The 23,990-nt window shown below is 52.0% G+C and overlaps 1 protein-coding gene across 1 annotated transcript in view; it reads left to right on the top strand.

The window, feature by feature from the left end:
- Positions 1–427: 427 nt before the first annotated feature.
- LOC111145273 (SH3 and PX domains 2A) overlaps positions 428–23,990 on the top strand; it is a 227,328-nt gene continuing 203,765 nt past the window's right edge. The window contains exon 1 of the mRNA XM_022500089.1: positions 428–499. Within this exon, the coding sequence (XP_022355797.1) occupies positions 428–499 (72 nt within the window). The remainder of the gene's footprint in view (positions 500–23,990) is intronic.

Below are 23,990 nucleotides of genomic sequence, written 5' to 3'. Positions count from 1 at the left end.
CCCCTCCCCAGCGCGCTGACAGCGGGCTCCCGGGCCCCCGCCCGGTCCCCTAGCCGGCGGGACACACCCCCGCCCCTCCTCCGCTCCGCCAGTTCCCGCCGGACCCACCGGGCGGCGGACGGCGGAGAGAGCGGGCGGGCGAGGCGGAGAGCGGCGGCGGCGGCGGCGGCGGCGGCGGCGGCGCGGGAGGGAAGGGGCGCGCGGCAGGCCCACGGGGAGCCGCCCGGAGCGCACGGAGCCCGCGTGCCCTCCCGGACCGTCCCCGCCCCGAGGGTCGTACCTGTGGGCGCCGGGAGCCCGGGCAGCGGCGCGCCCGGCCGGAGTGGCGGGTGGCTCCGGGACCCGGGAAGCGGGAGAACAAGCGGGAGCCCGACCGGGATGAGAAGGTGACGCCGCCGGAGGGCGCCACTCGCTTTGTGGGGGGAAGATGCTGGCCTACTGCGTGCAAGATGCCACGGTGGTGGACGTGGAGAAGCGGAGGAACCCCTCCAAGCACTACGTGAGTACTGCCCCTACCGACCCCTGCGGGGGGTTGGCCAGAGACCCCCGGGAGGACCCCCCCCTCGGGGGGGCCCTCGCCCCACCCGCTAAGTCCCGGAGCTGAGTGCCACAGGGCAGCCCTCGGCTGTGGAGTTTTCTTCGCGAGGTTGTGATCTGCAGGGAAGCCTTCTCTGTCCTTTCTCCACTCCCTCTGCCCCCCCCCCCCGTTTTCTTTTTTTGGCATTGGAATTGGCAAGTGGCTGCCCTTGTCTGTTACAACGGTGAAGTCATCTGTCCGCTTGAGCTTTGATGGATGGTGGGGAAGCTTTCGTCAAACCCTCGCTGAGAAGCTCCGTTGGGAAAGAGCATCTCCCTGGCCCTCCCTGGGGGCTTGGGTAGCTCACGCTTACCCGGACCGTGATGCCTTCTGAGGTTCGCCCCCGGGGAAAGGAAGCCTGGCGCTGTCCTCCCCCGTTTGCCCCGGGCTCTGCCTCCCTAGGCCTGGGTCCCGGGGGCCTAGGGAAGCCGCTCCGCCCTCTGCCCCACCTCCACCCTCAGCCCTGAGCTTTGGTTTCCTTCTTAAAGTCATTGTGTCCGTCGGTGTGAGGAGAATTGTGGCTTTTCCTTTTATCCTTCTCTGGACGTGACCCTTAACCGGGTTCATTTCCTCTTAAGTGATGCTCCGTCTCCAGACACGAGGAGGCAAATGTTTGCTGTGGTCTCCAAGGAACGGCCCGCTGTCCCTCCCCCTTCCTTCCCCACAATTAATGAGAAGGGGCTAAGGTTGATTGAGCTGAGCTCTGGGGTCTGTGTGACGGGTCCGCCTTTCATCTCAGCCGGTCCTGTCTTCCCATCCTTCGCACCTTAGGAAGTAAACATGGTGTCCTTGACGGCGGAGGATGCCTGTCTAAACCGCTGTGCTCGTGTACTTGAGGCAGGAGGGACAGCCAGGCACCCAGAGCAGAAGGATTGCGTGTATTTGCAAATGAGGCACTTAAAGAAGTGTTTAGAATGCTCAAAGCATTAATTTAAACAAAACAGGTTGTAGTTTGCTGCCCTAGACCGCGCATTGATCTCTGAGAAATGCCTTTCATTTCCCTGTTGGAAGAGGACTGGGGTTTGTGCCAATGTCAGCCTTAGGCTACTCTTTCTGTCTTTATCACCAATAGGTCTGAACTTGGGGTTTGTTTTTTGTCTTGTTTTATTTGTTTGTTTTTGGAGTGGAGTAAACGGGCCTGGGCTCAACTTGGAGAGGAGTTAAACCAAGGAGGCTGGTTTCTGACCAGAGAGAGAGGTGGGTGCCCATGGGAGAGTTGTTCCTTTTGTGTTGTCTGGCTCAACAAGCAAGCATCTTCATTTCAAGAAAGCTACCATTTCAAGAAAGCTCTTTTTTGAAGGTCTTGGGGCACTGTGTGGTCACCCTGCTCCAGATACAGAGGTCCGTTTGCACAACCCAACACTTAGTATCAAGTCGGCCTTCCTAACCTTTTTTCTCAAATGTCACAGGCTAAGGTTTAGGGGTTGTCTTTTCTAGTCGTCAGTTAAGCCCGGCCCTACTTTCAACAGATGGCACTCTCTGCTCTGAGACCCAGGCAGGTGCTTTCTCCCTGCTCTTGATTTTAGGCGAAACTTCAGATCTTAGCTCTGATCAATGATGTCCAAAATTACAAGGTAGGGCGGGCTGGCAACAAGCCAGAAATGTTGCTAAAGCAACTGGGGACCCACCACAGATAGTACTGAAAGGTGGTTAGCTCTGGGGCTCTGAGGCTGAGGGTCTTGTTCAAAGCCTGGGTCAGCCACTAACTAGCTTTGTGACTTTGGGCAGGTCGTTTAACCTCTGGGGGATTCCGGGTTCCTCATTCTTTTTTTTTTTTTTTTTAAAGATTTTTTTTTTTTTTTATTTTGACAGAGAGAGATCACAAGTAGATGGAGAGGCAGGCAGAGAGAGAGAGAGAGAGAGAGAGAAGGAAGCAGGCTCCCTGCTGAGCAGAGAGCCCGATGTGGGACTCAATCCCAGGACCCTAAGATCATGACCTGACCTAACCCACTGAGCCACCCAGGCGCCCGTGGGTTCCTCATTCTTAAAGTGAGGATGCTAACAGTACCTATTTCATAGAGCTGTCTGGAGAATTAAATGAGATCATCCATGAAAAGCACTTAGCACAGTTCTTGGCATGTAACAAGCACTCGCTAAATGGTAGCTCTTTATTGGTGAGATTCTGAGTAAGAAAGTACTTTTGAAAAGCAGCTATTAATGGTCTGGCAAAAAAGAAAGAAAGATTTCGGGTTTTAAGACCGATAATAACTTGTTCTATGTGAAAAACACAAAAGAAGTCCTCTCTCATTCTCTTGAAATGATCATTTCCTCCCTTTCTATGGACAGTGTTTCCCAGGACATCTCTGCTTCCCATGTAAGAATCGACATTATGTTTGGGGCAGGGAGTGATGTCACTGAACACCCGGAGCCATACAAGCTCTAAACCACATTTGTTGTGGCAAACAAATAAAGGCGAGAGTGTGATCTGTTGTGGAACATGGCGCTGGCGGGACTCCTCGGGCTCAACCCCCTCATTTCACAGATGGGGAAGCTGAAAACCAGAAGGGTTTGTAAAGTCACTTGCAACACAGCCCTTCACAGCACCGGGGTTTACCTGGCATTTTGCCCATGGTGTGGGTTTTGTTCATCAAAGTACCCTAAGTCTGGTTGGAGTTGACTAGGTGATCTGGTAGATATCTGGTGATCGTCAGAGGTTCCTACCTATTCGGGGCATCAGTGGGGCATAATATAAGGACTGGGGGCCCCCTAATAGAAAGGGTCAGCAGGGCTAATAGAGGCAGGAGGAGCAGGCTGGGGGAGCCTGTGCCTCTCTTGGCCCTTGCACAGTGGACACCACACACCAGAAGGTTCTGGGTAAGGTACTCTGGCGTGGGTGGCTGGCAGGATACCTGCGCCCAAGTTACAGATGTTCTGGAAGCCCTCTGCGCTGGAGAAAGCATGCCTCCTTCCCCCCCTCTCCTCCACTGACGGTGAACTCTCCGTCTGTGGTTTGGCAAATTGCAAAGCAGAGAGGTTTTATGGGATGTGCACGTTAGCTGGGGCTGGCTGATGAGAGTCCTGGGGCCCAGGCAGGAGGGGCTCTGCTGGCTCCAGAACACTGGGAAGACACGGCAGAGTTTTTCTCAGGACATCCAGCAAAGGGCATGTTTGTCTCCAAGACAAGGAGGAGCTGCCTGAGCGCTGAAGGTCTGTTTATGAAAGGGCAAGTGGCTTCTATCATTCAGATGGTGCTGTCAGCCCTTGCTTCCTTCTTCTGTGCCAAGCCCCTACTTGGTTGGGGTTTGGGGAAAGTGGGCACCTGCTGCTTAGGCCAGGCTACCTGGCATGGAGTTGGGTTCCTCTCTTAGCTTTTTCGAGTTGCCCCACACCCCCACCCCGGGGAGACCTTAGGCAAAGTGGCTTTGGCCTCAGGCTACTTATCTTCCAAATGGTCCTGACTTGCTGGGTGCATTTGAAAGTCTTCCATGAGGCTGCTTGTGCAGGTTTACCATAATTCTTTGCATTCACGTGCATGTGTAGGCATATGTCAAGCCCTCTGGTGGTGGAGAGAACCTCATTTCTCTAGAACAAACAGATGATTTGTTTGGATTTGGGAAGCATTGTGCTTTTACAGTGGTTTCCTTTCCTGATTGTTTATTTCAGACAAGTATCAGTCATGAATGTTCTGGATCCCTTACAGGACTCTTTAGGGAGTGCAAATAATAATCAGTGTTAGTAGTTAACCATTGGTGGTGCCCCACGTTTAAAGTGTGTGATTTTATGTGATTCCTGTAGTTCATCGAATGTACCCTAAGGCACCCTAACCTGGGGTAGGTTCTTGGTGGACAGATGGGGGGATTTGGAGAGGCTGGAGATTGCCCAGGGTCTCCCAGTTAGGACAAAACAGATCCTCTCAGGTAGAGTTGAACTCAGGTTAGCTTGCCTCGCAAGGGGGAAATGAACCTAAAATGGGGTCCTTCCATCAACAGAATCAGGGTGGGGAGACCAGGCTCTGGCTTGCCTGTCTGCGCGAGAGCAGTGTAGAGTGTCAGGGAGGATCGTCTCTCTGTATGGGACGTTGAGCTCACGCAACAGAGCTGAGTTTGTGAAGGCAACAGAAGGCGAGCTCCGTGAAACTGGGAGAAAGGAGCAGGTCCAGGCTTATAGCTGGTCCCTGCTGATGCAGGAGGTGATGAATTAAGGATCAACACTGTGGAAATAATACATTCTCCTGTGTGTTTAAATCATCACACATTTGGTCTTGGTCCTGGGAGAACATTTTTAGGAATTGGCTCCAGACCAATTCATTTCTCTGCCCTTCAGTTTTTCTCTAAGCCCTTAGAGTGTGGATCCAAGCATTACAGGGGGAAAGGATGTGAAGCTGCAGAAGGGGCCTTGACCGGGCCAGTTCCATTTCCAAACGAGTATTGTGCGGCAGATCAGGGTTCAAATTCCGCCTCTGGCTCTTCCTGGCTGTGCCACCCTGGGGCCAGCCACTCTGGGCCTCAGTTTCCTCACTCGTAACCTCACAGGACTTTTGGAAAATTGATTTGAGATAATTTGGAGTAAAGTGTTCTACTAGTACCTGGGCCCTATCATGCACACTCAGTGTTTCCACCTGGTGTCCCTTCTGTCTGGCGAGATCACGGAAACGCTAGAGTTCACTTAGGACCCAGCAGGTGAAGCTGAGAGAGTAGGAAAGACTGAGGCAAAAAGGAAGGACCAGCTGCTCAGAGTGGGTTGGGAAATTGGGCGACATGCCCCATGAAAACCCCCAACACAGAAGAGTAACAGATGAACAAGGAACAGCTGTTCAGACCTGGAGGGCTTCCTGGAGGTGGTCTAGTGGTGGCTGCCTGATAAGCTGGGCAGGAGAAGGGAAGGGACATGGGTTGAGGGAGAGGAGTAAAGAGGTGGTCCAGTGAGGGCAAGGTCACAATAGGATGCTAACCCCAAGGTCAGTGCCGCATGTGGGTTAGCGCTCCTGCCTGCTCTCTTTTTCTCTCTTTCTCTGTCTTTCCCTCTCTCTCTCTCTCTCTCTCTCTCACACACACACACACACACACAAAAGAACAGTTTCTTCTCCTTCCAAGAAGGCAAGTGATCCAGGGGTGATTCACAGGTCTGACAAAGCTTCCTGCTCATGGAACAGCCGACCACATCCTACTGGCCGTTGGAACAGAGAGCATGACCAGCCCTGTATCACGACCCTTTAGGGAGCTGAGTGAGGGTTTGAGGGGGGCAGATCAGGATTGCAGTCGCCGTGTGTGGTGGCAGGCAGAGGGGAGGTGAAGGGAAGGGAAAAATAAACCTATTTGATGTCATAGGAGACGGATTCCAGTTCCAGAAATATAAGCGCCAGCTGCTGCATTTTCCAAAGAGATATTCCGGGGCCAGCATGAGTTAATGGCCAGTGGAGGCCATGAATTAGAGGAGTGTTAGAACTTTGGGATTGCACAGCAGTCCCCTGGAAATTGCCTTCTAATTTCCTCGGCCTGAGTCACTGGCCAGACCAGTTCTTGGCCAGAAAAAAAGTCAAAGAGGCAATTCTGTTCCCTTTTGCCTCTTAATTAAACAAAATCAAACAAATAATAGAGTTATACATGCAGTAGTCACACTTACTCCTCTTGAGTTCTGAGAATCCAGGAAAGGGCTAATGGTTCAGGACAGGGATCCAGGGAACAGGAAGGCCAAGGGGTGTGTGTGGGAAATGAGGTGGAGCTCTGGCTTTGGAAAGAGGCTCTGAGCCAGGGCCAGAGGTGTTCTCTGCCATGGCGATTGCCAAAAATAATGGAAGCGTCCATTAGGGTGATCAGCATTTCGGGAAGTGATTCCCAGAGCTGATGTGACTCCTCACCGGGGCCAGGCTGCTGCTGCCTGTAAGGGGTCAGTCACAGGAAAGCAGGGGAATGGGGAGGTCGAGGGCCTGGACATGCGCACAGGAGGGCGGGAGGGCAAAGCGCAGGAAGGCCCCTTTCATGCCCCTGAGTAACCGCTAGGCAAGGCACCGCTTTGTCAAGTGCTGAGCAGAGTCTAGCGAAGGTATCAGGATGCACAGTGAGGAGAGAAGGGGAAGAATCAGTATGTGAGCACATCCTACGTGCCCAGCAGTGTAGAGGGTTACCTTTCAGACGGCCTTCTGTTTGAGCTACACAGCCACTATGCGAAGTAGGAAGCTGTTTTCATCCCCATTTGGCAGATGCCGAAACTGAGGCACAGAGTGTTTCCGTGACTCTCAGAGTAATTGGCAAGACTGCGGTTCTTACCCTGGTCTCTGCCACGGAAGTCTGTGAGCTTGTGGCTCTCTTCCCCCATCAGGGCTGGGTCCGAGAGAGAGGGGGATGAAAATAACGGCACGCGGGGAGTTCCTTCTGAGAGGGTGACATGCACATCTGGAAGGCCGTGTTGTGGGAGAGCACGTGGCCTCTGCAGTCCCTGGGCTGGAAGCCTGTCTCTGCCACTGGCTACCAGCGGTCCCAGCCCAAACTACCCCTTTTTCCTCCAACAAAAACTTGGGAAACCGGGACCGAGCTCATAGGGTTGTGGTGATGATTGAGTTAATGAAGGTGAAGAGCTTAGAACACTACCCGGTGTGTGTGAAGCACAACGCAGGTATTTGCTCTAATAATAATTGAGTCCTAAAGCTTTTCAGGAGAGGGAGTGCTCTTTGTGAACTGGCGTTTGCAGGGAAGACGAGCTGGGGAAGGCAGGCTCGCAAGGAGGTTTGAGGAGTAATTAGGATTTGGCCGGGAAGGAGTAGGATTTCGGTGGGAACAGAGGGGAAGGAAGGGCATTCTAAGAAAAGGAAAAACAAAGGTGCGGAGTTGGACTATCAAGGAGACTGTGGGCAAAGCCCATGTCAGGGAGGAGGGTGGGGAGGAAGGTCGGGGCCGGCTTCTTAGAGCCTCAGATAAGTGGAGGGGATTCAGTTCATTGTGTAGACACCTCTACATAGTAATCCTTGGGAGAATCCTCTTCTGTCCCTGTGGGGTCCCTGTGGTGGGCCCCAGGGCTGGGGTGGTTCTTGCAGCCGTGGCTGGGACAGAGGTAAGAACAGGAGCCCTTTTAGCTCTTCACTGGGACTCTAGTGGGCAGGCCAGAGCCCAGCCCTCTCTGTTTATAGCTCTTACTCGGAGGGGTCAGGACGCCTCAAAAAAGTTGATTGCCCCCCAGACGTCTTGGAGAGGGGAAGGGTAGAGGAGGAGGAGGAGACAAGGGAGCAGCGTGGAGCATTGGGGCGGGCGGCTTCGGGCGTCCTCCGTGGGGGGCCCTGGCCAGCGGGCCTGGTGCAGCCCCTGTGTGCCACATGGGCTAATTTCCATCCTCATTCCCCAGCATGGCCACGGAAGCACTCCAGGGACAAGAGAGAGGAAACCCCTAACCTTTTTGTTTTTAAATAACTTTCAGCTTATTCTTTCTTTTTATTGATTCTCTTTTCAGTTAAACTCTACCCCTAATGTGGGGCTCAAACTCACAACCCTGAGATCAAGAATCTCTCGCTCCACCGACTAAGCCAGCCAGCTGCCCCAGGAAACCCTTATCTTTGTAGGGCCTGGGGGCTAGTCCTAAACAGCTTTCTGGGAGCCTAGGTTGTCGCCCTAAACATTCACACTAGTGTTGCTTCCGGCTTCAACATCTCTCTGAACTGGTTTTAGTTTTAAATATGATGCTTCAAACCATCTCTTTGTTTAAACCCCTGTCACACGGCCAGATATTCCAGTAAGCCTGATTCTGTAAGGGGGTATGTAATAATAAATGTAACAGCTAACTTTTCTGAATGCTTTCTACGTGCTAAGAGTTTTACATGGAAATTCTCAAAAGAGCCCCCTAAAGCGTGTTGTTACTGCTGGCATCCACGTCGTACTGGCCAGGACGCTGAGGCCTGGAGAGCTTCAATAAATTGAAACACCAGGTTGCTAATAAGCTGTTTATGGGAAGGGACCCGCTGGCTCCAAAGCTGCCCTGTCCCCACAGCCCTCACAGCCCCTTAATCACCTGTTATACCTGGGAAGACTGGGCGCCAAGGAGATCCCACCTGAGGCCTGGCTGGTTGACTTCTCCAGATGTGAGAACTTCCACATGTCACCTCTCTCTTCTAGATCTCCGGTGGCCCATGTAGAAAATGGGGTGATTGCTTCCTTTTCTGGCCCACCTTGCAGGGGTGGGGGGCGAGTGTGAAAGCTTCTTGGGGAAGGGTTTGGTCCAGAAAAAAAATAAAAAGCTTTGGGAAAGGTCCTAAGATAGCCTTAATCAGTCTTCTTTCTCACGTGGGGCTAGGGATGCTTTACAAAGGGGAGCTGTTTCTGACCTCAGGACATTATCATACAAGGTTTCCCGGCCATGCTGCCTCCCCTGAGAAGCCTCGTAGCAGCGTGGACAAGGTTGACCTCAGGCCCTCATTGAAGATATCTTTTAGAAAACCGCCTCTGGGAACTACACTTTGGTTCTTTCCATGCCTGCCATTTTTGTGAATGGGAAGAGACAGAACTATTTCCAGTCACATCTCCCCCTGCTGTTACCTGAGGGGAGGAAGTGACATCAGGCGCTGAGTTAGCAAAGGGGAAACAGCTGGGCGTTCTGCCCCTCCACTTGGCTCTTTCTCTGGCCCTTTGCTGTCATTTCCCTTTGGCTGGTGAGGAAGCCACCCTCCCCAAGCCTGGGCGGAGGGACATGGTGGGGTGGGGACAGAGTCCCTTCCTCTGTGCGTGTCAGTGCAGTGTAAATTACGGAGTGGGGGGCCCTCCAATCTGTCTCTGGGATCCCTGGAGCCTGGTGGAAATTGGTCGCTCTTAACTTTGGGGAGAGAGGGGTGGGGTCTAGTGAACTTGCAGGGGTACCGGGTGGGGTATGGGGTCGAGTGGGTGTGGGCCAGTGGGTACTTTTGCCTATCCCTAGTGGTCCGTGGTGGAGAGCCCTCACTGTTCCTGTTTTCTGGGAACATTCTCACTTGGTAATAAAGGAGACCTCGGTGTCTCATCCGTGGGCATCATCAGTCTACAGCTACCACACACTGAATTCCTGTTTTATGCCTGGGCCTGCTTCACGGGCGTCACCATACTTTACACACTTGGTCCCTCTCCAGGGCTGCCCCAGGGGTCGCAGGGGCTTCTGCCGCCCAAACATGTTGTCCTCCTGTGCAAAAGCGTTCTTTGTTGGGAAAGCCTGCCTTGCTGCTTTTGCCCACCTAAGGGTTGGGAAAGCCTGCCTTGCTGCTTTTGCCCACCTAAGGGTTCTGAGCACGAAGGGATTGTCCCTGGTGTTTGAAGTGGCCGCTTTGTAAAGTCTTTCATGGTAGGCCCCATTCCGACCCAGCTTTATTCTGTTTCCTGATGGCCCAGACCCAAAGGACTATTTTAAGGGCCTTGCCTGTGTGGGAGAATTTCTCTTTGTAACAACAGAGAAGGCGGCCTCACTGGCCTGGCACGGTGCTGGCAACGGGACTCCCAGAGAGTGAAACTCTTTCCTGAATCCTGTCTCCTGGGCTGGAATCGATTCATGGAGCTCTCAGCATGGTGCCTGGCACCTGGAAGGGACACAGTCCCTTGGCAGGGAGGGCAGGGGTTCCAGAGGTGGCCGCCCAGGGATTTCTACGGCCCTGAGTCCCAGCGGACTGGCAAACATCCTTCTGTCAGAGTTAAGGTCTATCATAGAATAATGTCTGAACTTTGGTTCAAGCCAGGGTTAATCATTTACTTTAGTCATCACTCATTGGCCCCTAGAGAAGGGCAGTCTTGTTTCCCCATGGTTTCTGGACACCATGGATCCCAGGCAGGGGAAGTAGGGAAGTTGAGTCAGAGAGTGTGTGAGTGGAACCCTTTCTAGGTGGAGGCGCTGGGCTAGGGCTTCTAGCCCACTGTGTCCGTAATCCACACCCAGCATGAGCCTTGGCCCAGTTTTGTAGACAAGGATAGCAAGGCTCAGAGTGGTGTTGCTCTTGCCTTCTCTCACACAGCAGTCAGTGGTAAGGGCCAGGGTTTGAATCCAGATCTCTGCAGCAACAAAGCCTCTGATGGGGGCCCCAGAGCTGCACCCCACCCCCTGCCCAGAGATTTGATGGATTGCCTCCAGTGGCCAGGTAGCTAGTTGGGAATTCTGTTTTTATTCCTGCCCCCAGCTGGAAGCATCCATATGTGTCAAAAGACCTTGGTCTTCCTCTGCCCTCTCTGTGCCTGTTTACTTTGCCGTCTGCTGCATGCACCCAGGGGGGTCATGGCCATGATCTGTGGCTCTAAGGGTATGGAATGCCTGGCCCTGGGCCTTAAGAAAGGCAGTGGACCCAGAGGCAGTGTGCACAGTGTGCGTTCCCTTGGGTGGCTGAGGACGTGTGGCTTCATACATGGCTTCGTCTCCTGAGGACTTCGAGGCTGGGGGGCTAGGGAGCACATCACATGCGTCCCCAGATAAAACGGAAAGGGTCAGGATTAAACTCTTGGGTCCTCCGCCTTCTCTAGCTTCCCCACCCAGCCCTGCCATCAACACATGATATGGTTGGAGCTGGTGGTTGGGATAAGATAACAAACCTCTTGCTGCTGAGATTGAACCCCTGGCAAGGTCTGGCTTCTATTTTGGGACTCAGTTTTTTTATTTCCCTTGAACTCCTGTCCAGAGCCACTTTTGAAGGCCTGGCCCTTCAGATGCTCCAGCTGATGGGGGCTCTACATCCTGTCCTTGGGGATGATGGCTTTGTGGCCACAGCGCTGTGGTTGGAAGTAGGGGGGAGTTTAACCCTGGGTGCTTGTAGCCTGCCGCCTCCTCAGGCTAGACTAGGCCCTGGCAGCCAGAGAGAGCCCCAGGTGCCAGCAGTGGGAATTTGAGAGCCGGAGTCTGGGGGCAGGGCAGCAATGGCCTCAGCTACATGGGCTCCAGCCCAGAAGCCTCGTACTAGCTTTTCTTACGTTGCCAACTTTCTGCACTTCCGTGGGCCTCAGTTTTCTGTAAAATGGAACTAACAATACTACCTAGCCCATACAATTGTTCCTCTATGCGGTGCCTGACGCAAGACAGCTGTTCAGTAAACGACAGTTATTGTTACCGTGATTAGCATGGCCTTCCTTCATGGTTTTACTCCATTTCTGCCACTTTCTGGAAGCTTCCCTCACGTGTCCTCTTACAGTATTTCCTGTCTGTGAATTTTTATGATGTTTGTCATTTTTACTACTCATGTAACACTCACCAAGAATGGCCTCGGTTGGCCACCTCGTGGCAGGTCTCTGTCTGGGGTGCCTGATTGATCGAAAAGCTCCTCGAGGGATGGAGCTTGATGTGTGCCTCAGAAATCCAGTCAACATTTCAGTGCTGACTGCGTCCCAGGTGCTGGGAGCATAGCAGGGCAGAAAAAAAATCCCTGCCCTTGGGGAGCGTCCATTCTTTTTTTTTTTTTTAAGATTTTATTTATTCATTTGACAGAGAGATCACAAGCAGGCAGAGAGGCAGGCAGAGAGAGAGAGGAGGAAGCAGGCTCCCTGCGGAGCAGAGAGCCCGATGTGGGGCTTGATCCCAGGACCCTGAGATCATGACCCGAGGTGAAGGCAGAGGCTTTAACCCACTGAGTCACCCAGGCGCCCCGGGAGCTTCCATTCTGATAGGGGAGGGGAAATGATAAATAAACCTCTTTTAGGTCAACTGTGGAGTGTGTTACCTGGAGGATAAACGTTGTCCAGATAGCCAAGCGGGGTGAGGGGGCAGGAGAGAGTCGCGGTGGGAGTTGCCGTGCTGGTTCATTGAGGGAGGCCGGGCCATCCCCACGGTGCAGTGACTTTTGAGTAAGGTCGGAAGATGAGGGAGTGGGACAAGCAGGTATTCAGGGGAAGTTGTTGAAGGAGATACAACAGCCAGTGCTGAAGCCCTGAGGTGGGGCTCTACCTGCCCTTCCCAGAGAACAGACCGCCACCACCAAGGGGAAGCAGCGAGGGGAGCGCCCTGGGCAGTGAGGTCGGACAGGTAGAGGCCCAGCGGGGCCTGTATTCCTCCTGGCAACGAGCACAGCGCTTGCTCGGGACTTGCTGAAGATTGCGGCTGGCCAAGAAACCACGGAGAGTCTGGTCGGGGGACTCCGTTCGGGGTTTTCCTCTTTGGGGAAGCTCAGCAGTGTCATGGACGGGCACTCCCAAGACCTCAAAGGCTGTGCGCATGTTAGGGCGTTTCACTGGCCTTGAGTTTGTACCTACTGTGCACAAGGCACCGTGCTAAAGGTGGTTCCCCCAGCTAGGAACCAGGGCGGGGTGGGGGTGGGGTGTGGAGGGTCGGGGGTGGGAGGTGGGGGTGGGGGGTTGCTCCTGCTAAGGCAGCGGGCCCTGCATCCTTTCATCTTTAACACCTCCTCCCGGAGCTGGCAGAAGGTCTGGATCCCAGTAGGGTCTTTGATCAATGGGACAAATACACGGACAGAGGCTTCATTCTGTTAAAGCCCTTTCCTCCCACCCCACTCCTATTTTTTTTAAAAGAACCACAGCTTTTAACTTAAAACTGTAGAAATTTCTTGTCTGGAATTCAAGATATATCTATTCCTTTTTTTTTTTTTTAAAGATTTTATTTATTTATTTGACAGATCACAAGTAGGCAGAGAAGCAGGCAGAGAGAGAGGAGGAAGCAGGCTCCCTGCTGAGCAGAGAGCCCCATGCGGAGCTCGATCCCAGAACCCTGAGATCATGACCTGAGCTGAAGGCAGCGGTTTAACCCACTGAGCCACCCAGGCACCCCTATCTATTCCTATCGACCTAATATTGTAAATGATGTTAAAATTCTCAGGCTAGTCCTCCAAAACCTTTCTCGTCCGTGGAATAGATGGAATCACAGCACCTAGAACCAGAGGTCTCCCGTTCACCTGGGTATGGGCTAGCCTGGAAACCTAACCTCTGTGTGTACTCTCCGCGAAGGCTATCTTCCCGGCTCACAGTTCACAGGCCGACTGGGAACGATGATGATGACGATGATGGTGGCAGCTCTCTGTGTGCCAACAACTTTTTTTTTTTTTTTTAAGATTTTATTATTTTTTTATTTTGTGTTCGGGGTGTGAGCACGGGACAGAAAGGCAGAGGGAGATAGAATCTACAGCAGACTCCCTGCTGAGTGTAGAACCTGATGCCGGGCTCCATCCCAGGACCCTGGGATCATGACCTGAGCTGAAACCAAGAGTGGGACGCTTCACCGACTGAGCACCCCCAGGCACCCCATGTGCCAGCCATTTTCGTAGGCACTTTACTCATTTAATCCTTACAGAAAACCCAAGGAGAAAAGCACTACTGTGTTTCTCACGTTACTAATAAGAAACTGCAGGCCAAAGATCAGAGGTTAAGGAAGAGGCAGAGCAGGGCTCCAGGGTCCTTCGGGAAACCTCTTCCTTCCTGGTCTTTCAGGGAATCCTGCCAGCCAGCCTTGCCACAGCCCAGGTTGGCCATCAGGAAAAAAGACCTTACTGCAAGACCTTTGTCGTTGGGTGTCCTCTACACGGCAAGAATGGAGTTAACAAGTGTCAGAATCAGGGAACCAAAGCTATGGGTGGCCAGCAGGAGTGGCCCCTCTTTGTTCCCAAGACAGGACAAACCATTTGTCCCTGGAACCCGACACTGTAGGGGGTGGGTTTGCTGTGTGGCTGTTATCTTCCTGAACCATTTACAAGTCCAGCACATGGGGCTGGGGAGGGAGGGGTGGTGGGGAACACTGTGTGTGTCGGTGGAGGCCAGATTAGAGTGTCTGGCAAGATGTTTCTGACACCTAGACCATTCCACTCTCTGCAAAGCCCAGCAGGTGGCTGGGCTGTTGCTTTAGCTAGGACGGGACACCCTCCCCACCCTGCCCTGTTGAGTGTATCATTGGAATGAGGTGGGTCCTAACCAGTCTGTTCCTTCCTCCCGGGCCCCAAAATAAACAGCAGCTGTTGGCTACATCACCTCTGTTGGCTGCCAGTCTGTCAGCAGTGCCTGGCTCCCGCTTGGCCCTGCCCCTTCTGGATATAATGGCATGGGGCGTTAGGGGCCCTTTGGTTTTGCCCTGCAGAGCCTGCCTTGCTAGTCAGCTGGTGTGCCCTGGCATGCCCTCTTCCTGGCCATCGCTGGCCTGTTGGCCACCCGCTGGCCCTGTCCCTTCCTGCCCTGCAGTGAGGCAGGGCCTTCCGGTGGCCACAGACTCAAGCTTGAGTCTGACGTCAGTGCGGCTCCTGGCTCTGCCACTCAGCGGGTGACCTTGGGTAACTCCGCGCCTCGGTTCCCTTCTCTGTAACACAGGTGGTGGTCGTCATCGTGGAAGAGGGGAACGACCAGTGCTATGGAAGCAGCTGGGGGGCAGTCACCCAAGCCAGATTGCCTGATTCGAATCCCACCCTTGCCACTCAGGAGCTTTGTCACCTTGGGGAGAGGTGATGAAGCTCTTCCCACCTCGGTTTTCTCATCTGTACAACAGGGATGTTAAAAGCGTCCCTCAGGCTAGTGGTGAGGAGTAAGTGGGTTAATACAGGTAAAGCCCTCAAAGGGGTGCCAGGCACAGAGTAAGAGCTTGGTGAGAGGAGCAGCATGAGCTCTTGCTGGCAGATAAGGCAGGACATTCCCTAGAAGAATCGATCGTGTGTACAGATCTGAGAGCTGTCGGAGCAACTCTCCTAACCTGACTTCTCTGCGGCTGGGCCGAGTGGCTTGGCTTTGTCTGCAGCCCACATTTGCCACTTGCACTTGAGGGGCCGCGCTGGGGGTAGAGCTGGTTATGAAGCAGGATGGAGGCATGAAAACGGAGAGCTGGGATTTCTATTCTACTTGGCGGTGGTGGTTCTGCCGATGTAATGTAAGAAATGGAAAGAAGGCCGCGTCTGTGGCCAAGGACTGCCTCCAGCTGCGGGCAGATCCCCCCTTCAGGCTGGGGTTGACTCGTTGTCTCTGTTCATGCGTGAGCCCCGAGATGTTCTTGCATGTGATCTCCATAACCTCCCCATGGACCAGCTTGCTTTGGCTTCCCTGGCTCCCTGCTCTGGGAAACTCTTGTTATCTTTGGCTTTCTCTTGAATGTATCCTCCCGTTTGGAAAGATTATACTAGGAACCCCCATTGGAGCATTTAGACCGGAAAGTCATCATTCTCAAAAAAAAAAAAAAACAAAAAAACCCGCACTTGATCCCAACTGTGTTGGGCTACAGTGCCGGGTGCCACTGTGGGTGCACCAGCCCCCTAGTAAAGAGACTCACACTCAGGATGGAGCATTTGCCCTGTCTCCCCAGGAGCCCGGTCCTTTAAGAGAGAGGTCCTGTCTGGGTGTGGTGTCCTGTCTTCTCCATGCTGCCCTTGTCAGTTCTTGTCCAGGGAGAGAGGTCAACTGCGGTGTCATTCCCCACATCTGGGGAGGTCACCTGCTAACAGGCAGCGAAGAGAAAGAGTCCGCACCATTGAGAGGAAAGTAGCAAAGTAGTTTAGAGCAGCAGCTTCAGAACCAGATGGCCTAAGTTCAAGTTTTAGCTCGGCCGTTGATTTCTGTGAGGCCTTGGGCAAGTCGCTTAACTTCTCTGCTTTGGTTTCCTGTTCTGTAGTATGGGGCTAGTAAGAGTGCCTTCCTCCTTGCGGGGGGGATGACATGAGCCCATGATGGTTAAAGCACTTCTAACCATGCTTTGGAGAGAGTTAGTGCCACCTAAGCTGTCCCTGTCATTATCTGAGCCAAAATAGCAGGTGGGACCTGCTTCCCATCAGCCCAGAGCCCCCGGGGCCTGCTGGATCTATATTTAGAACCCAGGAGAGGCCCGTGGTGTTTGTGACCGAGGCATCGTGGATGGAGCTTGTGGAACGTTCTAGAGAAAGGGGAGGGTACAGTAGACCAGCAGGAGACTGAGTGTCTGCGAACGAGGAGCTTCACCCCGCCAGCTGAGTCTCCCCAGCCAGCGGCACCCGTGCCCTCCTTCTCGGGCCACGAATGAGAACCCGAGATGACATAAGGTACCCAGTAGTCACCCCCCACGGTGGCCACTGAAGCAGCTTCAAGGCTTGGCAAGGGGACCGGCAAGGTGGTCGGTCCAGGCTGGCTTTTCAGGCTGGGAGCCTTGTATTACACTCTTTTCTGCATCTCCCACGATGAGTGGCCTCTGGGTGTCTCTGGTGGTGGCAGGGCTGGCCTTGCGGAGTACCTTCTGCGGGTACCAGCAATGTCGTGGCTTGCTGAGCTCGAAAACTTCACTTCTGCCTCTGAGGGGCCCTGCAGGAAGCAGTATGGGTCTCTGTATGTTCCACAGGCGAGCGAAGGCTCAGAGAGTCTCATGGCTTCTGTCAGTACGGAGGACACTGTTGATGCCCCAGCCGGTATCCCCTGGGCTCCCCTGAGTTCACCTGCAGCTGATTCCCGCAGTTTGCAGGACCCTGAAAGCTCCCCACCTCACCCCTGTCCCCTCCTCACCTCATTATGTGAGGGCTTTCTCCAGCTCGTGCCACCACAGAAGCTCGCCCTGCCTAAGCAGGTGCACCTGAGGAAGGCCAGGGGAAGGGGTGGGGGCAAGTTAACCTCCCAGCGGGTTGCCCTCCAGCAGTGGGGGCAGGAGCACCTGCCTGCTCTTCACTGGGAGGATTCTGAGGTGAGTTCCAGCCAGAACATCAGAAGATCCCCAGTCTCAGATGCCCACAGCAGTAACCTGCCCATTAACCCCCTTTATTGGCCTTTATCCTGGGCTGGTCTTGCATTCCATACTTCCTCCCCTGGGGTTTCTGGAATCATCTCCCCAACAGGCAGCCTGCACCCACGGCCTTGTCTGCTTCTGGATGAACTCAAACTATGATAGCAAACTTATCCCGCTAGCAAGTCGGGGAGCGAGGTCCATCTGAGGCTCAGTCCCCCAGGCTATGCTGTCTTTCTGGAGATTTCTGGGGTTCTTGTTATAGAGGAGTCAGAAAAGGTCCCTGTTTGATGTAGGTCTTTTTAGCTAACGAGAGGGAGGTTTCTGGAGTGAGTCAGAGTAGACAGGACTGAAGACTGCTTATCAATACAACAGCTTCTGGAGGGGCTTCTCAGAGGGAGCTCAGTCAGTGCAAACACCACCACGGAGAGAAATTTGGCCTTGGAGACAGGAATCTGACCTTATATGGACTTGCCCCAGGAGAGAAAGAAACAAACAAGGGACTTAAGGATAAACAGAAATCAAGTGTCTTTGTCCAGACAGGTCAGACTGGGAGAGGCAGTGTAAGGGTCTGCGAAAACAAGGTGGAGGAGGGGGACTGCCAGCAAGGTGGAGGAGGGGGACTGCCAGCCTTTCTGCCACAGGTGCAAGGGGACAAATGTGAGCAACACACTCTGGGGTTTGTCGTCAGATTCCTGTCTGTGTCTGGCTAGTTGTATCTGCCATAATCTGGCTGGTTGGCAGGGATGTGGACATTATGAACATTAAAGCTGCTTGTGCCAATGTTTGAAATTATGGCAAGACTGGGTATCCTTATAAGGGAGAAAAGGAGCGTGTGTGTGTATTGTGTGTGTGTGTGTGTGTGTGTGTGTGTGTGTGTGTGTGTGTGTTTGGGGGTGTGTAGTATATGTGTGTGTGTGGCAGGTGTTTGTGTGTGTGTGTTTACCTGTGCATGTTTGGGTATGGTATGTTTTGCATGTAGTATAGGCTGTTGGGTCATTGTCCATCAGGCATATTCCAGGCCATTGCCCACAAGAACCCTGTCTTTCATCCTGAAGAGCTCCTCCCCTGGGCCAGGCTAGAATATCAGATGGTCTGGAATTGTCTCCTGGATCCTCACATATACTTAGAGTAACTACCTTTCCTCCCTTTTCCCGATGGGTCTTCTGTCAGGCAGGTTCCCACAGACCTCACCTCTTTCGAAAAAGAAACATCATGGTACTCCCATTTTGTAGGTAAGGACTCCGGGAATCAGAAAGGGTCAGTCACTTACCCAGAGGTGACACAATCGGGAAGTGGCAGAGCTGGGAGTAGACCAGCCTCTTAAGTTCTACCTTCTCCTGCCTCCTTGATCTCAGAAGGGTGAGGTGGGAGGTGGGATTTTGTGGTGGCTCTGGCTCTGTGGGAAGGGCCTTCCTGTCCTCTGGGAAATGTGCTCTGGAAATGTCACTTCTAGCTTCAATGGAGCCAGTGGAGGAAGAAGCTCCAGAGCAGGACGGCTGGCAGGGGGGCCGCCTGAGGCTAGACGTGCCGGAGGACCCAGTTCCAGTGCAGAGGTGCTGTGATCTGTGGCGGGGTGAAGATGGAGGAGGGACTTCACAAAAGCCAGGAAGAATGGAGAAGGGGCATGGAGGAAGTGAGAGAAGTCCTTGAGGTCACCTCCCTGGGCCTCACCAAGAGGGTACTGTAGAAGTTGGAGTCCAGTTAGGAAACGGACACCTACACTCAATCCCCCAAGAGCCCACCTCCCTCCTGGTTGTTGGCAGTGAGGTGACAGGTCCAGATGTGCGGACATGGGGCAATGCAGATCTGTCTGTGTTACCTGCTCCATGATTGACCTGCTAACGGGGATGGGCAGGGTCTAGATTCCTGGAAGGAAAAGAGGGTGGACATTTCATCAGTGTAAGTTCTTGGCAGACAGGAGCAATGGGTCCGCTGGGATTGCCTGCCTGGCTGCTCCAGTCCACGAGAGCTCACATCGGGACAGTGGGAAATCCCACGGAATCTGGAGCCCCAGATGTGAAGCTGTGTAGGGCATTTGGGATTTACTCACGGGGCTCAGTACTCTTTGGTTCCCTGAGCTGCTGGGAGAGTGCCCCCGGTACCCAGCCAGCTTGATGACTCCAGCCGGTTCTTCGGGACCAGATAGTTCTGGCCAGTGTCCCTGATAATCTTTTTTTTTTTTTTTTAATTTTTAAAGATTTCATTTATTTATTTGACAGAGATCACAAGAAGGCAGAGGGGCAGGCAGAGTGGGGGGGAGGGAAGCAGACTCCCTGCTGAGCAGAGAGCCTGATGTGGGGCTTGATCTCAGGATCCTGGGATCATGACCTGAGCCAACAGCAGAGGCTTTAACCCACTGAGCCACCCAGGCGCCCTGTCCCTGATAATCTTAAAGGGCCATCTCTGCCCCACCCATGTGTCCCCAACATCAGCCAAGGTGGACCCCGGGAAGCAGGCGGACTCATGCAAGGCAGCCTGAGTGCATGAATTTTCCATAATCATCCTCCGATAACTTCCCAGCCCTGGTGCTAGGGATATTGGGTGTTACCCAATACAGAGCCAACCCTGGTGGATTTGTTTGGCTCTCTGCTGACTTGGATTAGGATGTGGTGTAGTGCAGTAGTTACAGGAGACTCAGAACTCCCTACAAGCCACTCGACTTTGGGAAAATTATTTAATCTCCCTGAGCCTCAGTTTCCTCACCTGTAGTATGGGGGTAATAGAAGTAGCACAAACTCCTAGAGTTGGTGGCATAGAAGCAGTATTAATGGTAACGTCTCAGGCAGCAGTGGGAGCTTGCGTCCTGACTGAGTTCCCTAGATGCTGGTGGCGGACAGCTCACGTTGGTGCTGTTAGACCCCCTTCCTTTTGGGAACAGCTTTACTGGGATTATAATTCTCATACCATACAACTGACCCATTTAAAGTGTATAATTTAGTGGCTTTTAGCGTATTCACAGGATCGTGCAACCATCACCAGAGTCAATTTCAGAACATTTTCATTACCCCTAAAAGCAAGAATGCCTTAGCCGTCACTTCCAAACCCCCTCCTCCAGTTGGTCCCCAGCCCTTGGAAACCATGACTTTCTTTTCTAACCCTTTGGATTTGCCTGTTCCGTGTGGTCATTAGTGATTGGCTTCTTTCGCTAGCATAATGGTTTCAAGATTCATCCGCGATCAGCCCTTTCGATGGCTTGTAGGGTGAGCGTGGTTCATTCCCTGTGGTGGCTGAGAAGCTCCAGGCATAAACCCTCACGGTGGCCTCGGCAGGGTCTGGCCCATGGTCCTGAATGCGGGTTCCACTGGAGCATTTCCTCTCCCCACCTTGTGGTGCATGTGGATTTTCTCCCATACATCAGCACCTTGAAGCTGGCTGCAACTGGGTCTCGTAGGAAAATGTTGAACTTGCCTGCGGTTTATTCCCATTACTTCCTCTGGCCTGGTTAGCAACTTGGGGGAAGGGTGGAAACCGTGCAAAGCTTTTACTGATCTGTCCCCCAGGGACTCTCTTTCCGGGAGGAATGGGGAGAGAGGATAAAAGCATCTCTATTTGTTTTTAATGTTGACTAAGTCCCCAGCCCCCTTACCAAGTTCTGGTGAAAGTTGCTGGGTTCCTAGTCAGCCTCTTCTCTTGAGACGCAGGGTCATGGGACTTCTCTCTTGGGGGCAGCTGATGGGGAAGTTGCCAATTCCTCTGGAGTGTTCTGTGTGTGGAGTCAGACCGCATTTGTCTCCTCTAGCTAGAGCTGGTCCACTGTAAAACTGGGGAGTCTGGGAGGGGGCTGTTGAGCGGCACGTTAAAATCCCAGCAAAAACGGTCTTAAACAGTCTGGAAATTTATTATCTTCCTTTCAGTGAAGTTCAATAGTAGATAGAAAGAAATTATAATTTACAAAACTACCCTCCATCAATGAACATTTGGATTTTTTCCAACTTTTTTTTTGCTATTCTAAACAATGCTGCCCTAAATGTGCATATATATCTTTGGGAATTTGGGCTACTGTTTTTGTAGGATACATTATTGAAGAGACATGGATAGGTAAGAGAATCTGGGGGTTATGTCTGGTAGGTCTGTCCACATTTAATCCATTCTTCTATGGCATCTTTATCTAAATCCGTATAATGAGAACTGGTATTTACAATGAAGGCTTTGTGGATTCCCATGTTTGTGGGATTAATTCAAGAACCTTGTATTTAGGAAAATTTTTTTCAACCTGTGTTGGGTACCAGGCTGGAGTAATGTTTAAAAGCAAAAGATGTGGGGCGCCTGGGTGGCTCAGTGGGTTAAGCCTCTGCCTTCAGCTCAGGTCATGATCCCAGGGTCCTGGGATCAAGGCCCACATTGGGCTCTCTGCTCAGCAGGGAGCCTGCTTCGCCCTCTCTCTCTGCCTGCCTCTCGCCTACTTGTGATCTCTGCCTGTCAAATAAATAAGTAAAATCTTTAAAAAAAAAAAAAAAGCAAAAGATGTAACATAAGGGGTTTTCTAACCAGAATATTTGATATATTCTATACCCTTGAGTGCAGTGAACAGTTTTATTCAAGAGATTATCTGATTCCCTGTTGGAAAGCACAGGATGAAAATTCTTAACCATACCAAGTGCTGGTTAGACTCTGGGGAAGTGGGAACACTCTTTTATTTTATTTTATTTTATTTTATTTATTTATTTGACAGACAGATCACAAGTAGGCAGAGAGGCAGGCAGAGAGACAGGAGGAAGCAGGCTCCCTGCTGAGCAGAGAGCCCGATGCGGGACTCGATCCCAGGACTCCGAGATCATGACCTGAGCCGAAGGCAGCGGCTTAACCCACTGAGCCACCCAGGCGCCCCAAGTGGGAACACTCTTATGCTGCCGGTGGAAGTTGATGTTCTTCAACCACTTTGGAAAATAATTTGGAAATATCTAGGAAATTTGAAAGTGTGTCTGTGCTATGACCTACTGGTTCCACTTCTAGGTGGATACCCTAGACTCAGGGTCTAGAGAAACTCTCCCAAATGCACAAAGAAAGACAGGTACAAGGATTTTTCTTGCTGTCTCTTTATAAGAGTGAAAAATTGGCCGCTCATTCAGGATGGGGTAGGTTGTATTACAGGAGCAAACAGCCCCAAAGTTTTATTTCTTACCTCTACTCCCTGTCCATTGGCATGAATAGGGGCCTCTGCTCACTGTTGGCATTCAGTGTCTGAATCTGACAGAGGCTCCAGGGTGTTCCCACAGTCCCTCAGGCAGGGGAAGGGAGTGCAGCAGTGTCTGGCAGTGACAATGAACTACTTCTCCATGGAATATTATTAAGCCATTAGAGGGAATGAAGTGCTAATTTATACTTCATCGTGGACGAACCTTGAAAACAGTATGCCCATTGAAAGAAGCCAGACCCAAAAGACCACGTTTTGTGGGATTCCACTAATAGGAAATGCCTGAAATAGGTAAACCCATAGAAACAGAAAGTAGATCAATAGTTTTTAGGGTTTTTAATGGGTTGCGGAAGGAGGAGTGACTGCTAATGGTTATTCAGTTTCTTTTTGGGGATGATGAAAATGTTTTGCAGTTCGCTAGTGGTAATGGTTGTCCAAGCTTGAATGTACGAAAAATACTCATTATATACTTTAAAATGGTGAACTTAATGGTAAAAGAGTTTTATACCTCAGTTTTTTTTGGTGGGGGGAGTTCTTTTTTATTTTAAATTTAATTAATTAGGGGCACTTGGGTGGCTCAGTGGGTTAAGCCTCTGCCTTTGGCTCAGGTCATGCTCTCAGGATCCTGGGATCGAGCCCCGCATTGGGCTCCCTGCTCAGCAGGGAGCCTGCTTCGGCCTCTCTCTGCCTGCTTCTCTGTCTCCTTGTGATCTCTTTCTCTGTAGCCCCCCCCCCAAAAAATCTTTAAAAAAATTTGATTAGTTAACATACACTATATTCTTAGTTTCAGAGGTAGAGTTCAGTGGTTCATCAGTTGCATATCATACCCAGTGCTCATTCCATCATGTGCCGTCCTTTACTGCCCATCACCCAGTTACCCGATCCCTCCACCCCACTCCCCTTCCGCAACCCTCAGTTTGTTTCCTCTGATTAAGAGTCTGTCTCCCTCGCTGGTTTCATCTTGTTTTATTTTTCCCGGGTTTGTTTCTTTGAGTAAGCCGAATCACGCTGTATGTATTGTTCTTTGATGTGCTTCTTGGAGATGTTTGAGCCTAGCACACTCCTTTTATCCATGATCTAGTCCACCAAATTACTGTCACAGTTTGGGTTGCTTCATTCTGCTGTTATAATTATGCACACTTTTGTGCACAAATTTGAGTACAGGGGCTGGAATTTGAGTCCTCGTCGATCTGAGGTGAAGGCGTGTTGACTTGGCATTGAGCAGGTGGCTGGCCGTGCATGCATTGGGCAGGAGGGCGGCTGGACGGTGGATTTTGGACCCACAGGCTGATGGCATCGAGTGTGACAGGGATGTGGCTGGTTTTGCTCCTGATCATGAATTCATGTAACTTTTGTTTTTCTGGGAAACTCTGTCTCTCCTATTCTGAATGAAAGCCTTGTTGGCAAGAGTATTCTTGGCTGTAGATTTTTTCCTTTTAGCACTTTGAATATATACCTCAGTTAAAAAAAAAAAAAAATACATCTATCTGCAAGCAGCACATTTTACTGGCCAAAGAAGTCACCTGGCCACCACCAGCCCCAAGTTGTTGAGGAAGCCCGAGCCCAGCACATGCCCGGGAGGGAAAAGAACTAGAATATTCTGTGAACTTTGGCTACCCCTTGGAATAATACAAATGCCCCGGAGAAGAGGATGGATAAATAAGTATGATATACAGTAGTCTTTCCTTACCCATAGTGTGGCTTCTTGTGGGTTCAGTTACCCGAGGTTAACCATAGGAGTTGAAGGAGGTGATCCTC

This window comes from Enhydra lutris, unplaced genomic scaffold, assembly GCF_002288905.1.
Source record: "Enhydra lutris kenyoni isolate GAN:26980312 unplaced genomic scaffold, ASM228890v2 scaffoldscaffold12, whole genome shotgun sequence".
In the NCBI taxonomy this organism is placed as follows: Eukaryota; Metazoa; Chordata; class Mammalia; order Carnivora; family Mustelidae; genus Enhydra; species Enhydra lutris.
The sequence above is the reverse complement of the archived record's forward strand: the minus strand, read 5'-3'. Positions and strand labels throughout refer to the sequence as shown.